This window comes from Oncorhynchus keta, chromosome 34 (genome assembly GCF_023373465.1).
Source record: "Oncorhynchus keta strain PuntledgeMale-10-30-2019 chromosome 34, Oket_V2, whole genome shotgun sequence".
NCBI classification, from domain to species: Eukaryota; Metazoa; Chordata; class Actinopteri; order Salmoniformes; family Salmonidae; genus Oncorhynchus; species Oncorhynchus keta.
In genome coordinates this window covers 69,455,314-69,474,990 of record NC_068454.1, presented here as the reverse complement: position 1 = coordinate 69,474,990, position 19,677 = coordinate 69,455,314, and the positions used below count along the sequence as shown (strand labels likewise).

The following is a 19,677-nucleotide window of genomic DNA, read 5'->3' as shown; positions in this document are numbered from 1 at the left end:
TCATTATGTGACGAATACAATTTGATTTGATTTGAACACATACTCACCCGCTCACACACACACACACACACACACACACACACACACACACACACACACACACACACACACACACACACACACACACACACACACACACACACACACACACACACACACACACACACACACACACACACACACACACACACACACACACACACACACACACACACACACACACACACACACACACACACACACACACACACACACACACACACACACACACACACACACACACATATTTCCCTATGGTTTTCAATCCATTATTATTTAATCTCACAACTTTATGTAAGATGTGTAATTGACACTAGACTTATCTCTCTCATAAAACAATTCATTTGATTTCTGAGGGCTGTTAGAAAAGCTCTCTGGCTCACTCTGCCTGAGCTGCAATTAGACGCTTCTTATGCCGACAAATTAATAAAAGGAATATGGAGAGAGAGAGAATAGAACGAGAGAGTGAGAGAGAGGGTGAAAGATGGATGGAGAGGGGAGAGAGGGAGAGAGAAAGAGATGGTGAAAGATGGATGGAGAGGGGAGAGAGGGAGAAAGAGAGAGACTCTCCCATCACCAGGGAACTCATGGCTGCTTTATTATTCATAGTTGAAAATATGTTATATCCTAATAATGTTACCAACATTTGATTCAATTTTTATTTGTCTTTTGTCTAGTACTGTAGATTTACTGTAGTAGTACTACGCAATCTCAAGTCGAACACCATGTCTATAGAGGACCACCAGCCTCAGAGACAAGATGGGGAGTGATGTATCAGTCAGGACACTCTCTGCTCAGCCAATCACAGAGCTCTATTGTGAGTCAGAGACCAGGGCGAGTGTTGATGACATCACCAGGCCATGCAAAGAGGGAGAGGCTGGGTGAAGGCCAGGGGTGCGTGGGGCTAGCTGGTGCAGGGACCAGGAACACTAAGGCAATGAGTAATGACACAGTGGGACACCATCCACTCATTGTGTCACTACACCATGCAGTCATCTGCTCTGCTCTGACCTCACTCTTCACAAGGGTGACTGGCTGTACTGTGAGAGACACTTATAGGATATGTGTGTGTGTGTGTGTGTGTGTGTGTGTGTGTGTGTGTGTGTGTGTGTGTGTGTGTGTGTGTGTGTGTGTGTGTGTGTGTGTGTGTGTGTGTGTGTGTGTGTGTGTGTGTGTGTGTGTGTGTGTGTGTGTTTCTGTGTGTGGTATACACACACACACAAGTGTGTATATATTCCTATATAGAATGTGGGAAAAAAAAAGAGAATGTGTCTGAGAAAGTTGGTCTGAAAATCTGTATATTTCAATGTCCTGCTCAGAGTGAGGGCACGGATTGCCTATGCACACTTCAGAAGGCTGGAGCACCAGGCACTACAGTGACTAGTAACTGGGCTGGGATTCAAGAGGAGCAGAGAGAGATCGTTTATTGTCTGCCAACAGTAATTCAACTTGCTGCTCTATAAAAATTAATCAGATTAAATTACCATTTGGTCCAGTGAATCTGATCCTCTGTCTCCCATTGAAGATGGGACTGAATCCCCCATCTCCTCTCTCTCTCCTTCTACCCCTCTCTCCTTCTACCCCTCTCTCTCCTCTCTCTCTCCTCTCCCTCTCTCCTTCTACCCCTCTCTCCTTCTACCCCTCTCTCTCCTCTCTCTCTCTCCTCTCCCTCTCTCCTTCAACCCCTCTCTCCATCTCCTCTCTCTCTCCTCTCCCTCTCTCCTTCTACCCCTCTCTCCTCTCTCCATCTCTCTCTCCTCTCCCTCTCTCCTTCTACCCCTCTCTCCATCTCCTCTCTCTCTCCTCTCCCTCTCTCCTTCTACCCCTCTCTCCATCTCCCCTCTCTCTCCTCTCCCTCTCTCCATCTCCTCTCCCTCTGTCTCTCTCCTCTCCCTCTCTCCTTCTACCCCTCTCTCCATCTCCTCTCTCTGTGTCTCTCTCCTCTTCCTCTCTCCTTCTACCCCTCTCTCCATCTCCTCTCTCTCTGTCTCTCTCTCTCCTCTCCCACTCTCCTTCTACCCCTCTCTCCATCTCCTCTCTCTCTGTCTCTCTCCTCTCCCTCTCTCCTTCTACCCCTCTCTCCATCTCCTCTCTCTCTGTCTCTCTCCTCTTCCTCTCTCCTTCTACCCCTCTCTCCATCTCCTCTCTCTCTGTCTCTCTCCTCTCCCTCTCTCCTTCTACCCCTCTCTCCATCTCCTCTCTCTCTCTCTGTCTCTCTCCTCTCCCTCTCTCCTTCTACCCCTCTCTCTATCTCCTCTCTCTCTGTCTCTCTCCTCTTCCTCTCTCCTTCTACCCCTCTCTCCATCTCCTCTCTCTCTCTCTCTCTCCTCTCCCTCTCTCCTTCCACCCCTCTCTCCATCTCCTCTCTCTCTCTCTCTCCTCTCCCTCTCTCCTTCTACCCCTCTCTCTATCTCCTCTCTCTCTGTCTCTCTCCTCTTCCTCTCTCCTTCTACCCCTCTCTCCATCTCCTCTATATCTGTCTCTCTCCTCTTCCTCTCTCCTTCTACCCCTCTCTCCATCTCCTCTCTCTCTCTGTCTCTCTCCTCTCCCTCTCTCCTTCTACCCCTCTCTCCATCTCCTCTCTCTCTGTCTCTCTCCTCTTCCTCTCTCCTTCTACCCCTCTCTCCATCTCCTCTCTCTCTCTCTGTCTCTCTCCTCTCCCTCTCTCCTTCTACCCCTCTCTCCATCTCCTCTCTCTCTGTCTCTCTCATCTTCCTCTCTCCTTCTACCCCTCTCTCCATCTCCTCTCTCTATACCTCTCTTCTCTCATTTTATCCTTCTGTCCTTCCCCATCTCCTCTCCTCTCTCTATTCCTCTCTGTTCCTTTGCCACCCTTATGAGACAGTTATGAATGCCAGTGTTCACATACCCAGACCCGGGTGCCAGACAAGACCAGACTGGCTTCAATACCACAAAAGGACAGCTGGACAATGACATTAGAACACAATTACAAGCCTACTTAGTTCAATACCTGCTATTCACAGAGGGCTGAATGTCTTACAGGACAGCTTATGAAATCATGATACCATGTGACCTTTGGTTGTGATGCTGGTAGACACAGGGCTTCATAGATCTCATCATGTCACCTGTGTGTCCATGTCTTAAATAGAATAAACATTCACTATGCATTCTTTAACCTTTTCGGTGATGTTTTGCACACCTCCTTATAGACGAGGGGGAGGCTGAGTCATGATGCATAATGTCACTGTGGGATCGGGGATTCAGTTCATACACACACTTATATTTATGCACACGTACACACACAGATTGCCACATCGCAAATGTCTATCTTTTCCCCTGATGATTCCAGGAATATTGAAAGCCTACTCAGATCCATATAGTATATCCACCAATCCGACTGATGTTGTTGTGTTCTCTCTGTTCCAGACAGACCCAAAACCACCAGGACAGGATGTCTTACGGATCCATCGATGCAGGCTCCTTTGGAGGCAGCCGAAACCCCTTCGGAGGCCCCAAGAGGCAGGGCTACCAACCAGTAGGTAAAGACAAACATTCACTTCCATGATGTCATGCTAACTTGAGCACCATATTTGCACTATAACTGAAACAAACTGACACTAACACTTTTTTGGACAATATAGAAAACAATACTGAGTTTGTCAAAGTGACATCAATCTGCCACATGGCTTGGTGGCTGAGTATGGATGGATGGATGGAAAACACTACCACCCCTTGACCATATGAGGAGAGGCAATCATAAGGTTCACTGCCGTGGAATAGGGTGTGTGTGTGTGTGTGTGTGTGTGTGTGTGTGTGTGTGTGTGTGTGTGTGTGTGTGTGTGTGTGTGTGTGTGTGTGTGTGTGTGTGTGTGTGTGTGTGTGTGTGTGTGTGTGTGTGTGTGTGTGTGTGTGTGTGTGTGCGTGTGCTGCATGTGTGTGCCTCTTTATATTTGATATGCTCTGTGTATGTATTCATACTTTTGTTCCTGTGCTATACAGTTCATTTTAACAGTGATCACTGCTGACACTCCAGTAAGAGTTGCTGGTACAAGGCATAATGGTGTAGCTCAAATACCCAGTGAAGTAAGATGAATTTGACAGGAGCAAACAAACATCAAACAAGCTCTTTTGTCTCTTAACTCCTACATACTGTAAAACTGGGAGAAAGAAGTGTTCACATTCACTCAGTGACAGTCTCTCTCCCCCCTCTCTGTCTCTCTCTCTTTCTCTCTGCCCATCTCTCTCTCTCTTTCCCCCAACTCTATCTCTCCCACTCTCTCTCTCTCCCACTCTCTCTCTCTCTCTCTCTCTCTCTCTCTCTCTCTCTCTCTCTCTCTCTCTCTCTCTCTCTCTCTCTCTCTCTCTCTCTCTCTCTCTCTCTCTCTCTCTTTCTACCCATCGCTCTCTCCCTCTCTCTCTCCCTCCCTCTTTCTCACTCTATCCCCTTATATCTCATTCTCTCTTTCCCCCTTTCTCTCTCTTTATTTCCCCATCTCTCTCTCTCTCTCTCTCTCTCTCTCTCTCTCTCTCTCTCTCTCTCTCTATACCCCAACTCTATCTCTCTCCCTCTCTATCTCTCTCTCTCTCTCCCTCCCTCTTTCTCACTCTATCCCCTTATATCTCATTCTCTCTTTCCCCCTTTCTCTCTCTTTATTTCCCCATCTCTCTCTCTCTCTGGCTCGCTCCCTCTCTCCCTAGTGTATAAAGAGCAGACTGGCAGCCTCAGTGTTATGGGGAGACAGATGGGGGCCTGAGCCATCAGAGAGAGTAGCTTTGATCACAGTGAAGCCGGGGCCCTTTCAGCAGGCCGGAGCCTGTCAGATTTGCTGTTTGTGGCTTCTGGTTCTTGCTGCCTGCGCCGACTGAGCTGTGTGTGTGTGTGTGTGTGTGTGTGTGTGTGTGTGTGTGTGTGTGTGTGTGTGTGTGTGTGTGTGTGTGTGTGTGTGTGTGTGTGTGTGTGTGTGTGTGTGTGTGTGTGTGTGTGTGTGTGTGTGTGTGTGTGTGTGCGTGTGCGTGTGTGCGTGAGTGTGTGTGTGTGTGTGACTGAGCTGTACTGAGCTGTGTAGCAGTGGAGGGGGGCTCAGGAAATGATCAAAGCCCAGGTAGAGTCTCTAATGGAGCTGTCAGTCAGGATAATCTTTCTCTTCCTTTCTCTTGCCAAACCTTTCAAGCCCTTCCAGCATATATGCAACTCTTCTCTTCTACTCCCCGTGTGGGTGCTTAGTCTATCAAACTCCTAGTAGTGTCTGTCTGTGATCTCTCGTGAACATTCACTCACTCTTATTCTTCAATCTCTTCTCTTCGATCACTTGTGGTCAAAAAGTGGAGGCACTCTCCTTTGTCTGCTTGTGGAGAAAACCTGTCTGTTGGGCTCTGCTGTTCCTGGTGTGTGTGTGTTTGAACAGTTGTAATGCCAATAAAGAGAACCCAGGTTGGTCCGGCAGCACACACCAGGTTGGTTCGGCCTTTTCTCGCCGTGTTCTCCCTGTTTTCTGGGCCTGACCCTGGGATGGACCAGTCTCGTTAGACCCCTCTAATACTCTGTTCCACAGCCACAGCCCTGGTCATTAGGATTGGTTGGGATGGAGAGCTGTTTGTCTGGGAGGAGACTTTGATGAGAGACCACTCTACCAGCCACAGGTACCGCTGAGGGTCCGTAAGTGGCCCAAGTGGGGGGTGTGCTGAGCAGCCATGACAATGTCATTGGAGCCGCTGGGAGTGAATTGCTTGCAGTGGTCTGGAGTCACGTATTCAGGTTAGAACTAGAATGTTACTAGAACTAGAACAGCTTGGAAGAGATGGTGTTGCTCAAGAGTTGGAAAACATTGTGGGAGTAAGTTAAAGGTTGTTTGTTTTGCTTCTTTTGTCAGATTGATGATGCATAATCATGCACGCTAACAAAGTTCCAATGGTGAATCACCACAAAGAATTCATGTGTTTATCTAGCATAAAGAACATTTTTGAAATAATCAACATCTGTATGATCGAAGGTTTTGTGAAAGATATATTTGTAATTACCATTCGAAAGGTCAAGCTTGGCGTCAGACTCTCACTGCATCAGAACATATTCACGACGGTATTTTTAGAGGGCTACAGAAGGCAACCGTAGTGATAGGAGATTCTCCCACACATATTTGTGTAGTTGCGTACTGTGCATCATACAGCAACATTGATGAGGCATCAGCGGTTTAATTCAGGGGAAAGAGAGCCAGTTAGCACCAAGCAGATGCCAGAAGAGGCTCACACTCATAGCACTTTCTCAGAGCATTAAGAAAGTCAATTAGAACTATATTTAGCTTTAGTGGGCATTTGACGCCTCTCCAACTTCAATGTATTTAGTATATGGATATCTGAAATATCAGCTATGAGTGTGACACAATTTATGTTTGGAGATATATTTTTGGCTACATCACAGGAAAATAGTTGTATTTTCTGCCTGTGTTTTATCTTTGCCAACTCTGTAATTTGTTATGGATGATGGAGTGGGTGAGTGATTGAGAACTGTAAAGGGACTATTATCATCAGACTTCCTGGCAAACAGCAAGGCTTGAACAGCATGGTGTTCTGGCGAAATGCACTGTTATTTTGGAACAGGAGAAGAAGACGCTTTCATGATCACCATTGAATGTGCTCCTGCATTGTCTATGTCTCCTGACTGGAACACACCAACAGAGGAGAAGAGATCACTCTGGAACACACCAACAGAGGAGAAGAGATCACTCTGGAACACACCAACAGAGGAGAAGAGATCACTCTGGAACACACCAACAGAGGAGAAGAGATCACTCTGGAACACACCAACAGAGGAGAAGAGATCACTCTGGAACACACCAACAGAGGAGAAGAGATCACTCTGGAACACACCAACAGAGGAGAAGAGATCACTCTGGAACACACCAACAGAGGAGAAGAGATCACTCTGGAACACACCAACAGAGGAGAAGAGATCACTCTGGAACACACCAACAGAGGAGAAGAGATCACTCTGGAACACACCAACAGAGGAGAAGAGATCACTCTGGAACACACCAACAGAGGAGAAGAGATCACTCTGGAACACACCAACAGAGGAGAAGAGATCACTCTGGAACACACCAACAGAGGAGAAGAGATCACTCTGGAACACACCAACAGAGGAGAAGAGATCACTCTGGAACACACCAACAGAGGAGAAGAGATCACTCTGGAACACACCAACAGAGGAGAAGAGATCACTCTGGAACACACCAACAGAGGAGAAGAGATCACTCTGGAGTGGGTGGAGGGTAGAGCTGTGTTGAAACGGTGAATCTTTAATGCTTGTTGTGTGTTTTTGTTGCCTTGTCACTCCAGGTACTGTATCTCCAGGCCTGCTCACATCATGCCCCAAAATTAACCTAGCATTAACTTTGTTATAGCAACTGCAGTGTATGCAGGCTAGGCTAAAGCATGTTTTATGGCAACCCAACATGGTCTGTGTTTAGTTGCGTAGTGTGACTGTTCGAGTGATTGTTCGGAAGACTAAAAACCAAGTTAGCTATGGGAGTGAACACAAGCTTGTGAGAATTATCTGAAAATGACCTGACCTTGGTTAGATCGCTCGAATCAAACACTGGCATACTTTTTTGTCCCAAACAAAACTATCTGTGTGTAAGTATAAAAAGGCATAACATACTGAAATATTCTTTAGAAGTTGGAAGCTCCTCTGGGAGCAAGAAATGAGAAAAAGCTATTTTTCCCCTGCAGTGGGTCTATGCCCAGCCTGGCCCTGTTTTAGGAAGAGTTTCCACAGTGGAACGACAGCTGCTGACCTCGAAGATAATGAGATGGGAGCGTTTGATTAAGTTGTTCTCTGATTTGAGAGTGTAATTGAACGTGTTGCAGATAGTGCATTTGCCGTATCGACAAGCGACACTGCAAAGGCCAGGATGTTAATTTGTCTCTCGCGTGCTGCTGAGGTTTTCATTCATCACGGTAGCACTGTGCGTGTTTTGCGTGTTTGCGTGTTTGCGTGTTTGCGTGTTTGCGTGTGTGTGTAGGGCGAAATCAGCAGCTTCTGTATCGGTTGTTCAGCATTCCTCAACCTGTCGTACTGCAGTGTGAAGACACATTTTAATCACTTCCCTTAACACTCTCTTTATGGAGATTGTGCTGAGTGATGCAGTTGGATGTAGATCTGCTAGGCGTTATGACGTGATTATAGTTTCAGACCGCTTCCAAAGCACTGTAGAGACAGATAGGAGACCAAGGAAGAAAAAAGACCCAATTAAACACATGAAACATTTTTAAATGCCAATCGAAAAATGTTCCCAGGCCTGGCTACCTTTCTGTCCCTATCTTAGTCTTTCATCCTGCCTCACCCTTCTCTATTCTCTCCTCTCCATTCCTTTCCTCTCTCCACCTCCCTCCATCCCTTGTTCTTTCTGTGCCAGCTTGTCAGGCAGAGAGCCAGGACACTGTCCAGTGTAGCCGCCAGGAATCCAAGACCACCTTGCGGGGACATGGGGACACTAGAGTAATGACTGTGTCAGATACCTTCCACTAGCCGTTGTCATGTGTGTGTGTGTGTGTGTGTGTGTGTGTGTGTGTGTGTGTGTGTGTGTGTGTGTGTGTGTGTGTGTGTGTGTGTGTGTGTGTGTGTGTGTGTGTGTGTGTGTGTGCGTGTGCATACTCATGTGTTTGTGTCAGATAGTGAAGGAGAGAGGTTGCTCATGACAACGTTTGTATACAGTGCATTCGGAAAGTATTCAGACCCCTCCACTTTTCCCACATTGTGTAACATTACAGACTTTTTCTAAAACTGATTAAATCGTTTTTTCCTCATCAGTCTACACTCAATACCCCATAATGACAAAGCAAAAACAGGTTTTTAGAAATGTTTGCTAATTTATACAATAAAATATAACATAAATATTACGTTTACATAAGTATTCAGACCCTTTACTCAGCACTTTGTTGCAGCACCTTTGGCAGCGATTACAGCCTCGAGTCTTCTTGGCTACGGCGCTACAAGCTCGGCACACTTGTATTTTGGGAGTTTCTCCCATTCTTCTCTGCATATCCTCTCAAGCTCTGTCAGGTTGGATGGGGAGAGTTGCTGGACATTAATTTTCAGGTCTCTCCAGAGATGTTTGATCGAGTTCAAGTCCGAACTCTGGCTGAGCCACTCAAGGACATTCAAAAACTTGTCCCAAAGCCACTCCTGCGTGTGTTTAGGGTCATTGTCTTGTTGGAAGGTGAACCTTTGCTCAGTTTGAGGCCCTGGCGCTCTGGAGAGGTTTTTCATTAAGGAGGTCTCTGTACTTTGCTCCGTTAATCTTTCCCTCAATCCTGACTAGTCTCCCAGTCCCAGCCACTGAAAAACAGTGATGCTGCCACCACCATGCTTCACCGTAGGGATTGTGATAGGTTTCCTCCAGACGTGACTCTTGGCATTCAAGCCAAAGAGTTCAATCTTGGTTTCATCAGACCAGAGAATCTTGTTTCTCATGAACTCCAAATGGGCTGTCATGTGCCTTTTAACCTCTCTAGGGTACATGGGATGGTAGCGTCCCACCTCGTCAACAGCCAGTGAAACTGCAGGGCGCTAAATTCAAAACAACAGAAATCCCATAATTAGAATTTCTCAAACATACATGTATTTTACACCATTTTAAAGATACACTTGTTGTAAATCCAGCAACAGTGTCCGATTTCAATAGGCTTTACGACCAAAGCAAACCAAATGATTATGTTAGGTCAGAACCAAGTCACAGAAAAACACAGCCATTTTTCCAGCCAAAGAGAGGAGTCACAAAAAGCAGAAATATAGATAAAATGAATCACTAACCTTTGATGATCTTGATCAGATGACACTCATAGGACATCATGTTACACAATACATGTATGTTTTGTTCGGTAAAGTTCATATTTATATCCCAAAATCTGAGTTTACATTGGCGTGTAATGTTCAGTAGTTCCAAAACGCGCGGTCATAAATGTTCCAACCGGAGAATTCCTTTGTCTGTAGATTTGCAATGGAACAGAGCGAACTATCACGTGAACACGCGAGACTGAGCTCGTGTGTCACACCCTGACCATAGTTTGCTTTGTATGTTTCTATGTTTTGGTTGGTCAGGGTGTGAGCTGGGTGGGCATTCTATGTTACATGTCTAGTTTGTCTAGTTCTATGTTTGGCCTGATATGGTTCTCAATCAGAGGCAGGTGTTCGTCATTGTCTCTGATTGGGAACCATATTTAGGTAGCCTGTTTGGTGTTGGGTTTTGTGGGTGATTGTCCTTGTTACTGTCTCTGTGTTACTTTGCACCAGTATTAGGCTGTTTCGGTTTTCGTGGTACGTTTATTGTTTTTGTATTTGATTCGTGTTTACTTTGTTTCATTAAACATGGATTGCAATAGCCACGCCGCATTTTGGTCTGACTCTACTTCACCGAAAGAGAACCGTTACATCGTGGCTCTCTGGCAGACCTCTAAATCATTCCCCTCTCATTCGCCCCAACATCACAGTAGAAGCATCAAACAAGGTTCTAAAGACTGTTGGCATCTAGTGGAAGCCTTAGGAAGTGCAATATGACCCCATAGACACTGTGTATTTGATAGGCCAAGAGTTGAAATTTCTTCTCAGGTTTTTGCCTGCAATATGAGTTCTGTTATACTTACAGACATCATTCAAACAGTTTTAGAAACGTCAGAGTGTTTTCTATCCAAATCTACTAATTATATGCATATTCAAGTACGTCGCTCAGAGACAAAAACAACCCAAACAGATATCCGCCATGTTGTGTAGTCAACAGAAGTCAAAATTACGCGCAATGTTTCTACTGTGAAGTGGGCGGAATGAGAGGGGAATGAGTCAGAGGTCTGCCAGAGAGCCACGAGCTCAGTCTCGCGCGTTCACGTGATAGTTAGCTCTGTTCCATTGCAATTCTACAGACAAAGGAACGCGCTAACAAAAAGGAGGTATTTGGACATAAATGATGGACATTATCGAACAAAACAAACATTTATTGTGGAACTGGGATTCCTGGGAGTTTATTCTGATGAAGATCATTAAAGGTAAGTGAATATTTATAATGCTGTTTCTGACTTCTGTTGACTACACAACATGGCGGATATCTGTTTGGGTTGTTTTGGTCTCTGAGCGCCTTACTAAAATATGCATATAGCGTCATGAGCTAGTGACCGCGCGTCATGAGTTTGAATTGTGTACTGAACACGCTAACAAAGTGGAGGTATTTGGACATAAATTATGGACATTATCGAACAAAACAAACATTTATTGTGGAACTGGAATTCCTGGGAGTGCATTCTGATGAAGATAATTAAAGGTAAGTGAATATTTATCATACTATTTCTGACTTCTGTTGACTACACAACATGGCGGATATCTGTTTGTGTTGTTTTGACAGACATCATTCAAATAGTTTTAGAAACTTCAGAGTGTTTTCTGTCCAAATCTACTAATTATATGCATATTCTAGCTTTTGTGGCTGAGTAGCAGGCAGTTTAGTTTGGGCACGCTTTTCATCCTTAATTCCCAATGCTGCCCCCTAACCTAGAGAAGTTAATGAGGAGTGGCTTCTGTCTGGCCATAAAGGCCTGATTGGTGGAGTGCTGTAGAGATGGTTGTCCTTCTGGAAGGTTCTCCCATCTCCACTGAGGAACTCTGGAGCTATGTCAGAGTGACCATCAGGTTCTTGGTCACCTCCCTGACCAAGGTCCTTCTCTCCCGATTGCTCAGTTTGGCTGGGCGGCCAGCTCTAGCAAGCAACTCTTGATGCTCCAAACTATGGACAATTCCTTCGACCTCATGGCTTGGTTTTTGCCCTGACATGCACTGTCGTCTGTGGAACCTTAAATAGACAGCTGTGTGGCTTTCCAAATCATGTCCAGTCAAATACATTTACCACAGGCAGATTCCAATTAAGTTGGTGAAACATCTCAAGGATGATCAATAGAAACAGGATGCACTTGAGCTCAGTTTCGAGACTCATAGCAAAGGGTCCGAATACTTATGTAAATAAGGTATTTCTGTTTTTTTTTTATACAAAAATGTTTAAAATTATTATTTTTTTTAACTGTTTTCGCTTTGTCATTATGGGTATTGTGTGTAGCTTGCTGAGATTTGTATTTATTTAATTCAGAATAAGGCTGTAATGTAACAAAATGTGGAAGAAGTCAAGGGATCTGAATACTTTCCAATGGTGCTGTATTTGCATATGTTTTCATATGGGAGTGCTGTTTTGAAGCAGGTCTTTGTGTGTGTGTGCCTGTGTGTGACTGTGTGTGCATGTGTCTGTGTGTGTGCGTGTGTGTGTGCGCGTGCGCGTGTATGTGTGTGTGTGTGTGTGTGTGTGTGTGTGTGTGTGTGTGTGTGTGTGTGTGTGTGTGTGTGTGTGTGTGTGTGTGTGTGTGTGTGTGTGTGTGTGTGTGTGTGTGTGTGTGTGTGTGTGTGCGTGCGCGTGTGTGCATGTGTGTGTGTGATAATTGAAGATAGAGTGGAGCTGGATCCAGGTGGTGGAAGATAAAGGGCTTAGAAGTGATCCCGTCGTGCCACCGCTTCCCCACCAGCAGGGGTGTATTTACGTAACACAGCAGTCTGCAGTGGATGGCTGGGCCTGCCACGATATCTGTCTCACACACATTCAACTCGTTCTACCGTGAACCGGGCGTGGTCAGACATCACACACACATCGCAGACCTGACTACACATAAGGATGCACACACACTCAAATACAGCTAGCTAAGCCAACCCAACTAGCTAAGCCCCCAACCGAGTGTAGTCTGAGAAGTTACACCCACGCACATATATGAACACTCGCATACTCACAGAGACAAACAAAGCCTAATCAGATGGCATACAAGGATGAACAGACAGAAGAGAGACCAGGGTAATGCCACTGGTTAGTGGGTAGAATGGTGCAAAGTAATCAATGTCTCCCCTGAAATTGCACTGACCATCCGTGTCATTGGGTGACCTTGTGTCACCCTTCTGTAGTCCTCCATCCTTCCATCTCTCCCTCTATCCCTCCATCAGCAGAGTGTGAACCACTGGGTCACTGATGCGAGGAGAGGGATGACTTAGCACTCTGAGTTCCTCCACACAGACATAGGTGGTTCCATGTGAAGCAGCATGAACATTGAGCATCCGCCATTTATCATAACGATGGGAAGAACTGGACAAGCGTGTGTCGAAGGCGGGAGAATGTAGATCACACTAGGGGAAGTAAAGGTCATTGTACTGAAAAATGACACCATTTGAAAATGTATCGCTATCATGTAGCGTGTACGTTTGACTTAATCCCTATTGTTTCCACCACAGCAAACTGTCCATAGTTTGTTAAATCAAGTGAATGACCCTTAATATGCAGACATGACGATCCTATGTCTCAGTGAACTGCAAACCTTTCTTTTGTTATTCTGTGCCTCAGTTGTGGTTTTAGAGCACAGCTTAATGGAACAATGCTCATACAGTATGCAGGTTCAACATTTCTTTTCCTGTACCTTTTCATTCCATCCAGTAATCCCCCACCACCCATTGTCATTTTCACACCTGCCGAAACACTACTGGTAGTCTGATAAAAATGTCCAAAAATAACTTTACAATTACTCAATTACAGTCACTTTAGGGGTCAGAATTAGACAGAGTCCGACCTTGGTCTGTGTTTTCTGTGTGCCACTATGTTCTACTGCTGTTGCTTTTCTCCAGTTGACAATGATCAGTTCTTTCTGGCGTTCTTGCTCTGTGACATTCTGTCCTTTTGATCAAGGAGAATAGTCTTGCCCACATAACCCATCAGCTGGACTCACGACTCCCAGCAATTTACTTCCTGCTCACTGCTATTAGGAAAAATAAATACATATTCTTACCTGTCGTGACTACTGAAGAGGCAAAGACATGTCCATGACCTTCATGTCATCAGGAAAACAGTGTACATTCCCTCAGAGCTATTTAGCAGTTACCTAAGGTGTTTGGTTCATAGTCGATGGACCCAGATTACAGTCCTGGACAAGGCTAAACCCCATATTCACTGTAACACATTTCATGATGGAACATTGTTGTGTTTTATCTCAAATATCTGCCTTGTTATTGGTATGTTTTTATCATGCTCCATCGAACTGAAATCATGTCTTCTCCAAGCAACACAGGTCAGCTCCTCAGAGCTGCAAGACGTGTTTCAAGAGACCTCCTCCAACATTTTTCAGATCAATGCAAATGGTGAGTCTTGTAAATATGTTTGTGTGTGTGTGTGTGTGTGTGTGTGTGTGTGTGTGTGTGTGTGTGTGTGTGTGTGTGTGTGTGTGTGTGTGTGTGTGTGCGTGCGTGCGTGCGTGCGTGCGTGCGTGCGTGCATGCGTGCGTGCGTGCGTGCGTGCGTGCGTGCGTGTGTGTGTCTTTCCTGTTCTACTTTTGAGATATTACTCTAAAAGCACTTGAACGTCTTTGATGTTTACAATACTATATGTTCCTCCCCATCTCATCTCAGTTGTAGCATTAGAGAAGAGTCTTCAATCGTTAGGAACGTCCAGAGACACTGCTGAACTGCGACAGAGCCTGTGAGTAATCACAACACGCACATACACACGGAAATTAAAGTACTTACATATTCATATCAACACATTAGTGTGCAACTCATGCGAGTCAATCAACGGCTTCCTCCCTCAATTAACCAACCGTCTGAACACTAACCATGTATTGCTGTGTTATTGACATCACATACTGCTGCAACCATGCATTAGCTACAGATAAAGTGTAGCCTGATACATAGCCTCTGAGTGTTCATGCTGCTTGTCTGTCTGTCCTTTAATCATGCCGAGGGTCACATTAAACCCAGTAGCTCCAGAACAGAGCATATTTTCTCTTTGTTTCAACCTCCTTTTTCATAGCTGATATTGATTCTACTTGTTTTCGTTGAGCTGCCAGCAATTACCAAATTCCTGCCTGATGACAAAGTGGCCAATCTGAGATGATTGTGTCTGTTTAAAATGCATTACACCCCACTGTGCTGCCTTGCATGTCATCAATTCTATCAAGATTTTTTTATGACCACCTCGGAAACCTACACTGTCTGACTCTTTGTGTGTGTGTGTGTGTGTGTGTGTGTGTGTGTGTGTGTGTGTGTGTGTGTGTGTGTGTGTGTGTGTGTGTGTGTGTGTGTGTGTGTGTGTGTGTGTGTGTGTGTGTGTGTGTGTGTGTGTGTGTGTGTGTGTGTGTGTGTGTGTGCACGCGTGCGTGCGTGCGTGTGGATGTGTGTGTGTGTGTGTGTTTCTTTTGCTTTCTGTTCATCAATATTGATGCAGGAAGTGAACCATTATACACAATGATCTGGGCTCACTGCTCTGAATTACTAGAAACAAAATGGTTTTCCATGTGATGTGACCCCTCTGTGTCAGCTGTAGTAATGTATTCTAGTGTCTTGAAATGATGGTTGAATGGTGCAGTTGAATGGTGCACTTGAATTGCTGAATGGTGCAGTTGAATTATTGAATGGTGCAGTTGAATGGTTGAATGGTGCAGTTGAATGGTACAATTGAAGGGTTGAATGGTGCATTTGAATTGTTGAATGTTGCAGTTGAATGGTTATTGGTACAGTTGAATGGTACAATTGAAGGGTTGAATGGTGCATTTGAATTGTTGAATGTTGCAGTTGAATGGTTATTGGTACAGTTGAATGGTACAATTGAAGGGTTGAATGGTGCATTTGAATTGTTGAATGTTGCAGTTGAATGGTTGAATGGTGCAGTTGAATGGTACAATTGAAGGGTTGAATGGTGCATTTGAATGGTTGAATGGTGCAGTTGAATGGTACAATTGAAGGGTTGAATGGTGCATTTGAATTGTTGAATGTTGCAGTTGAATGGTACAATTGAAGGGTTGAATGGTGCATTTGAATTGTTGAATGTTGCAGTTGAATGGTTATTGGTACAGTTGAATGGTACAATTGAAGGGTTGAATGGTGCATTTGAATTGTTGAATGTTGCAGTTGAATGGTTATTGGTACAGTTGAATGGTACAATTGAAGGGTTGAATGGTACAGTTGAATTGTTGAATGTTGCAGTTGAATGGTTATTGGTACAGTTGAATGGTACAATTGAAGGGTTGAATGGTGCATTTGAATTGTTGAATGTTGCAGTTGAATGGTTATTGGTACAGTTGAATGGTACAATTGAAGGGTTGAATGGTACAGTTGAATTGTTGAATGGTGCAGTAAGATACATTTCATGTTGAGTGGATGCCACATACTCACGGCTACTCACTGCCACTTCAAGCAACTACCGTAACGTAATTTTTTTTTTTTTACCTTTATTTAACCAGGCAAGTCAGTTAAGAACATGTTCTTATTTTCAATGACGGCCTGGGAACAGTGGGTTAACTGCCTGTTCAGGGGTAGAACGACAGATTTGTACCTTGTCAGCTCAGGGGTTTGAACTCGCAACCTTCCGGTTACTAGTCCAACGCTCTAACCACTAGGCTACGCTGTAGCGAGGGCGGATGATTGATGGGGTGGATTTTTAAAAATTTTCACGAGAGAGGATTGTCTTCATCTACTATTGTAATCGTGGGCACATTTTACACACAAACGCCTTTGAAAGAGAGAAGAAGCCAAATCAAAACACATGTCCTTCGTGCCTCTGGTTAAGAATGTTAACCGACCATCTGCACCCACGGTCTACCACTCTACTCCCGGCTACAACCACAATCTCACGGTTAATAGAATTGGACCCGTCCTTGTAATCGTGGAAATGCACACAGCAAAAGTCTAAGTGGATTAATCGCTCCCACCCTCTGAGTGTCATTGTCTTTGTTAGTGCATTAGGCATTCTGTGGTGACTTGTCCGTAACCCACCAGAGGACGAGGACACTGTTTAAAGGAGAGGAGAAAGCGGAGAGGGAGAGGAGATGGGGAGGAGAGGGGGAGAAGAGGGGGAGAAGAAGAGGGAGGAGAGGTGAGATGAAGGAGAGGAGAGAGGGAGGAGAGGGGGAGACGAAGAGGGAGGAGAGGTGAGATGAAGGAGAGGAGAGAGGGAGGAGAGGTGAGATGAAGGAGAGGAGAGAGGGAGGAGAGGTGAGATGAAGGAGAGGAGAGAGGGAGGAGAAGAGAGGGAAGAGAGGAGAACAGAGGCGGCAACAGACTCTGCTCTGACAGACAGACAGAAGGCCAACTGCCGCAGAGGGCCTCGGAGAGCCTCTCCTCAACCAGCCATAAGGCATACCTTCTGCCACGGGCTCCCCACAGCAAAGCCCTCACAAAGTACAGTACATTACAGTACAGACACTGGAGCTATAGATGGAGGATACTGTAGGAAACGTTTTTGTCAATTACTGTATGTACCCAGGGCTTTTATCTTGCAGAGACAGATCCACATTTATCAAGGAGTTTTAGCAAATAACCCCTATCAAGAACCTTCAGCAAATAACCCCTATCAAGAACCTTCAGCAAATAACCCCTATCAAGAACCTTTAGCAAATAACCCCTATGTTTTTTTCATGGGGCTATAAAATGATATGATGACATTTTTGATGGGATATTAAATAGTGTTACATCAGACACACTGATGTTCCTATAAAGAACCTCCACACATAACTGCACAGTACTACCATACTATACTGCCTTTTTACAGTCAATAAATATTCTGCTAAATTCACATCTATTACAAAATCCACCAAACTAATGTGCTGTGAAATATATTATTGATAAAACAAACATGTCAAATATGCTTCTATTTGTTGATGAAAAAACATTTACTGTGAAGACCATTAGCTAAATTAGCCCTGTGCTAATATGTAGAAACATAATTTATTTTTTCCACTAAACTAATTTGTTTTCTACAATGCTACATCGGTTTATTTGAGTCAATATAATCATACTCTATTTAGTTTTTTTAAAGACAGCACTATGGAACAATTAATTTCATGAAATCGCATGATATAGAGAGAGAGTGATAGACAAGGCTTGAAGGAGGGATGAAGAAGAAACTATATACTACTGCTGTAGTGCCTGCATGCATGCTTGCGTGAGAGGCCTTGAACAAATACTCTCTAAATCCACCAAATCTCCCTAGACCGTGTTGTGGAGATCTGCAATAAGAACATTGATTTAGTGTCTGGTGCTGTCTGTGCAGGCTTGGCCTCCGAGCCTGGTGTTGCCCTGGTGCCCTCTAGCCTATCTTGGAGACAACATACTGCACAGTACATCAGACCTGAGATCAAGTACTATTTAATTCATTTCAGATACTTTATCAGGGCTTGACTGAGTTTAAGTGGCGCAATGCAAACAATGAAACAATCACACGACTGCAAAATCTGCCAAGTTGATTGTCCAGACAGTCTAGAGCAGCGTTTCCCAAACTCGTTCCTGGAGACCCGAAGGGGCACATTTAGTTTTATTGCACTAGCACTCCACAGCTGATTCAAATAATGACCTCATAATCAAGCTTTGATTATTTGAATCAGCTGTGGCGTGTTAGGTCAAAAAACGAAACGTGCCCCTTTGGGTCTCCAGGACCGAGTTTGGGAAATGCTGGGATAAATCAAACACTAAAAGGTAGGATTCTGAATATGATTTGAATCCAGGTCTGATGTACAGTACATTCTGTCCTGGTGCTCCCTGTCGAGTGTAACGGCTTTCTTCCTGGGAAGGAGAGGGGGACCAAAACGCAGCGTGCTTAGGGTTAAACATCTTTAATAAAGACGAATACCGAGAAAACACTACAAATATACAAAACAATAAATGTGAAAACAGTCCTGTGTGGTGAAACAAACACAGACACGGAAATAACCACCCACAAATCCCAACACAAAACAGGCTACCTAAATATGGTTCCCAATCAGAGACAATGACTAACACCTACCTCTGATTGAGAACCATATCAGGCCAAACATAGAAATAGACAAACCAGACACACAACATAGAATGCCCACCCAGCTCACGTCCTGACCAACACTAAAAAAAGGAAAACACACAAGAACTATGGTCAGAACGTGATATAGAGACCCAGGGATGAACACGGCTAGAGAGACCTTCTCCGTACCTCCCCACCCTAGTCCTCAAATATTGATCTAAATCTGGAGAGAGGAAATGAGGGGAAAAATAGACAGACAGACAGTCCTCAGTGTATTAGTGAACTCAGAACCAGGGCCATGTCATTGTAATTCTCTGGCCACTGTGGGAAGAACCAAGACAACCTCGTGGAAAACAGTGGGAAAATAGACTTCCTGTTTTTTCAGAGAGAGAAAGAGTGAGAGTGAGAGAGAGAGCAATCTCGAGGTTGAAGACCAAGCAACAGTACAGTCACGCGAGCTTCTGAAGGGAGAAATAAGTTGAGCTTCAAGTATGCCCCCTAAAGCCAGAGAAAATATGACCTCTGTGTTTTTGGTATATTACTTATTATGCTCTGTCTCTGTCACTCTGCATTCAAACCACTCATGAAAACAGCCTTGCTTCGCCCATTCATGCAAGACCGGTAGTACCAGAACACATGTAAAAGCTGCTGTTAAATGGGTGGGTGGAGCAGATACTGTATCCTGGGTTAATTAGAGTCCGTAGCTGTGGGCTGGCTGAGGTACTTATAATAACCAGGAAAAATATCTAGTCAATCATTTTACCCTGATGCAGCTGAAAGTTGGAGTTGGTTGACCATGCTGGATCATAAGTGTGCTCTAAGTGCTTTTAAATCCACCTGCATACTGTCACTAATA

The 19,677-nt window shown here is 44.6% G+C and overlaps 1 protein-coding gene across 1 annotated transcript in view; it reads left to right on the top strand.

The window, feature by feature from the left end:
* LOC118371074 (t-SNARE domain-containing protein 1) overlaps window positions 1-19,677 on the top strand; it is a 138,155-nt gene that overhangs the window by 27,347 nt on the left and 91,131 nt on the right. Inside the window, exons 2-4 of the mRNA XM_052494581.1 lie at window positions 3,427-3,539; window positions 14,120-14,197; window positions 14,465-14,534. Coding sequence (XP_052350541.1) covers window positions 3,452-3,539; window positions 14,120-14,197; window positions 14,465-14,534 — 236 coding nt within the window. The 5' untranslated portion in view covers window positions 3,427-3,451. The remainder of the gene's footprint in view (window positions 1-3,426; window positions 3,540-14,119; window positions 14,198-14,464; window positions 14,535-19,677) is intronic.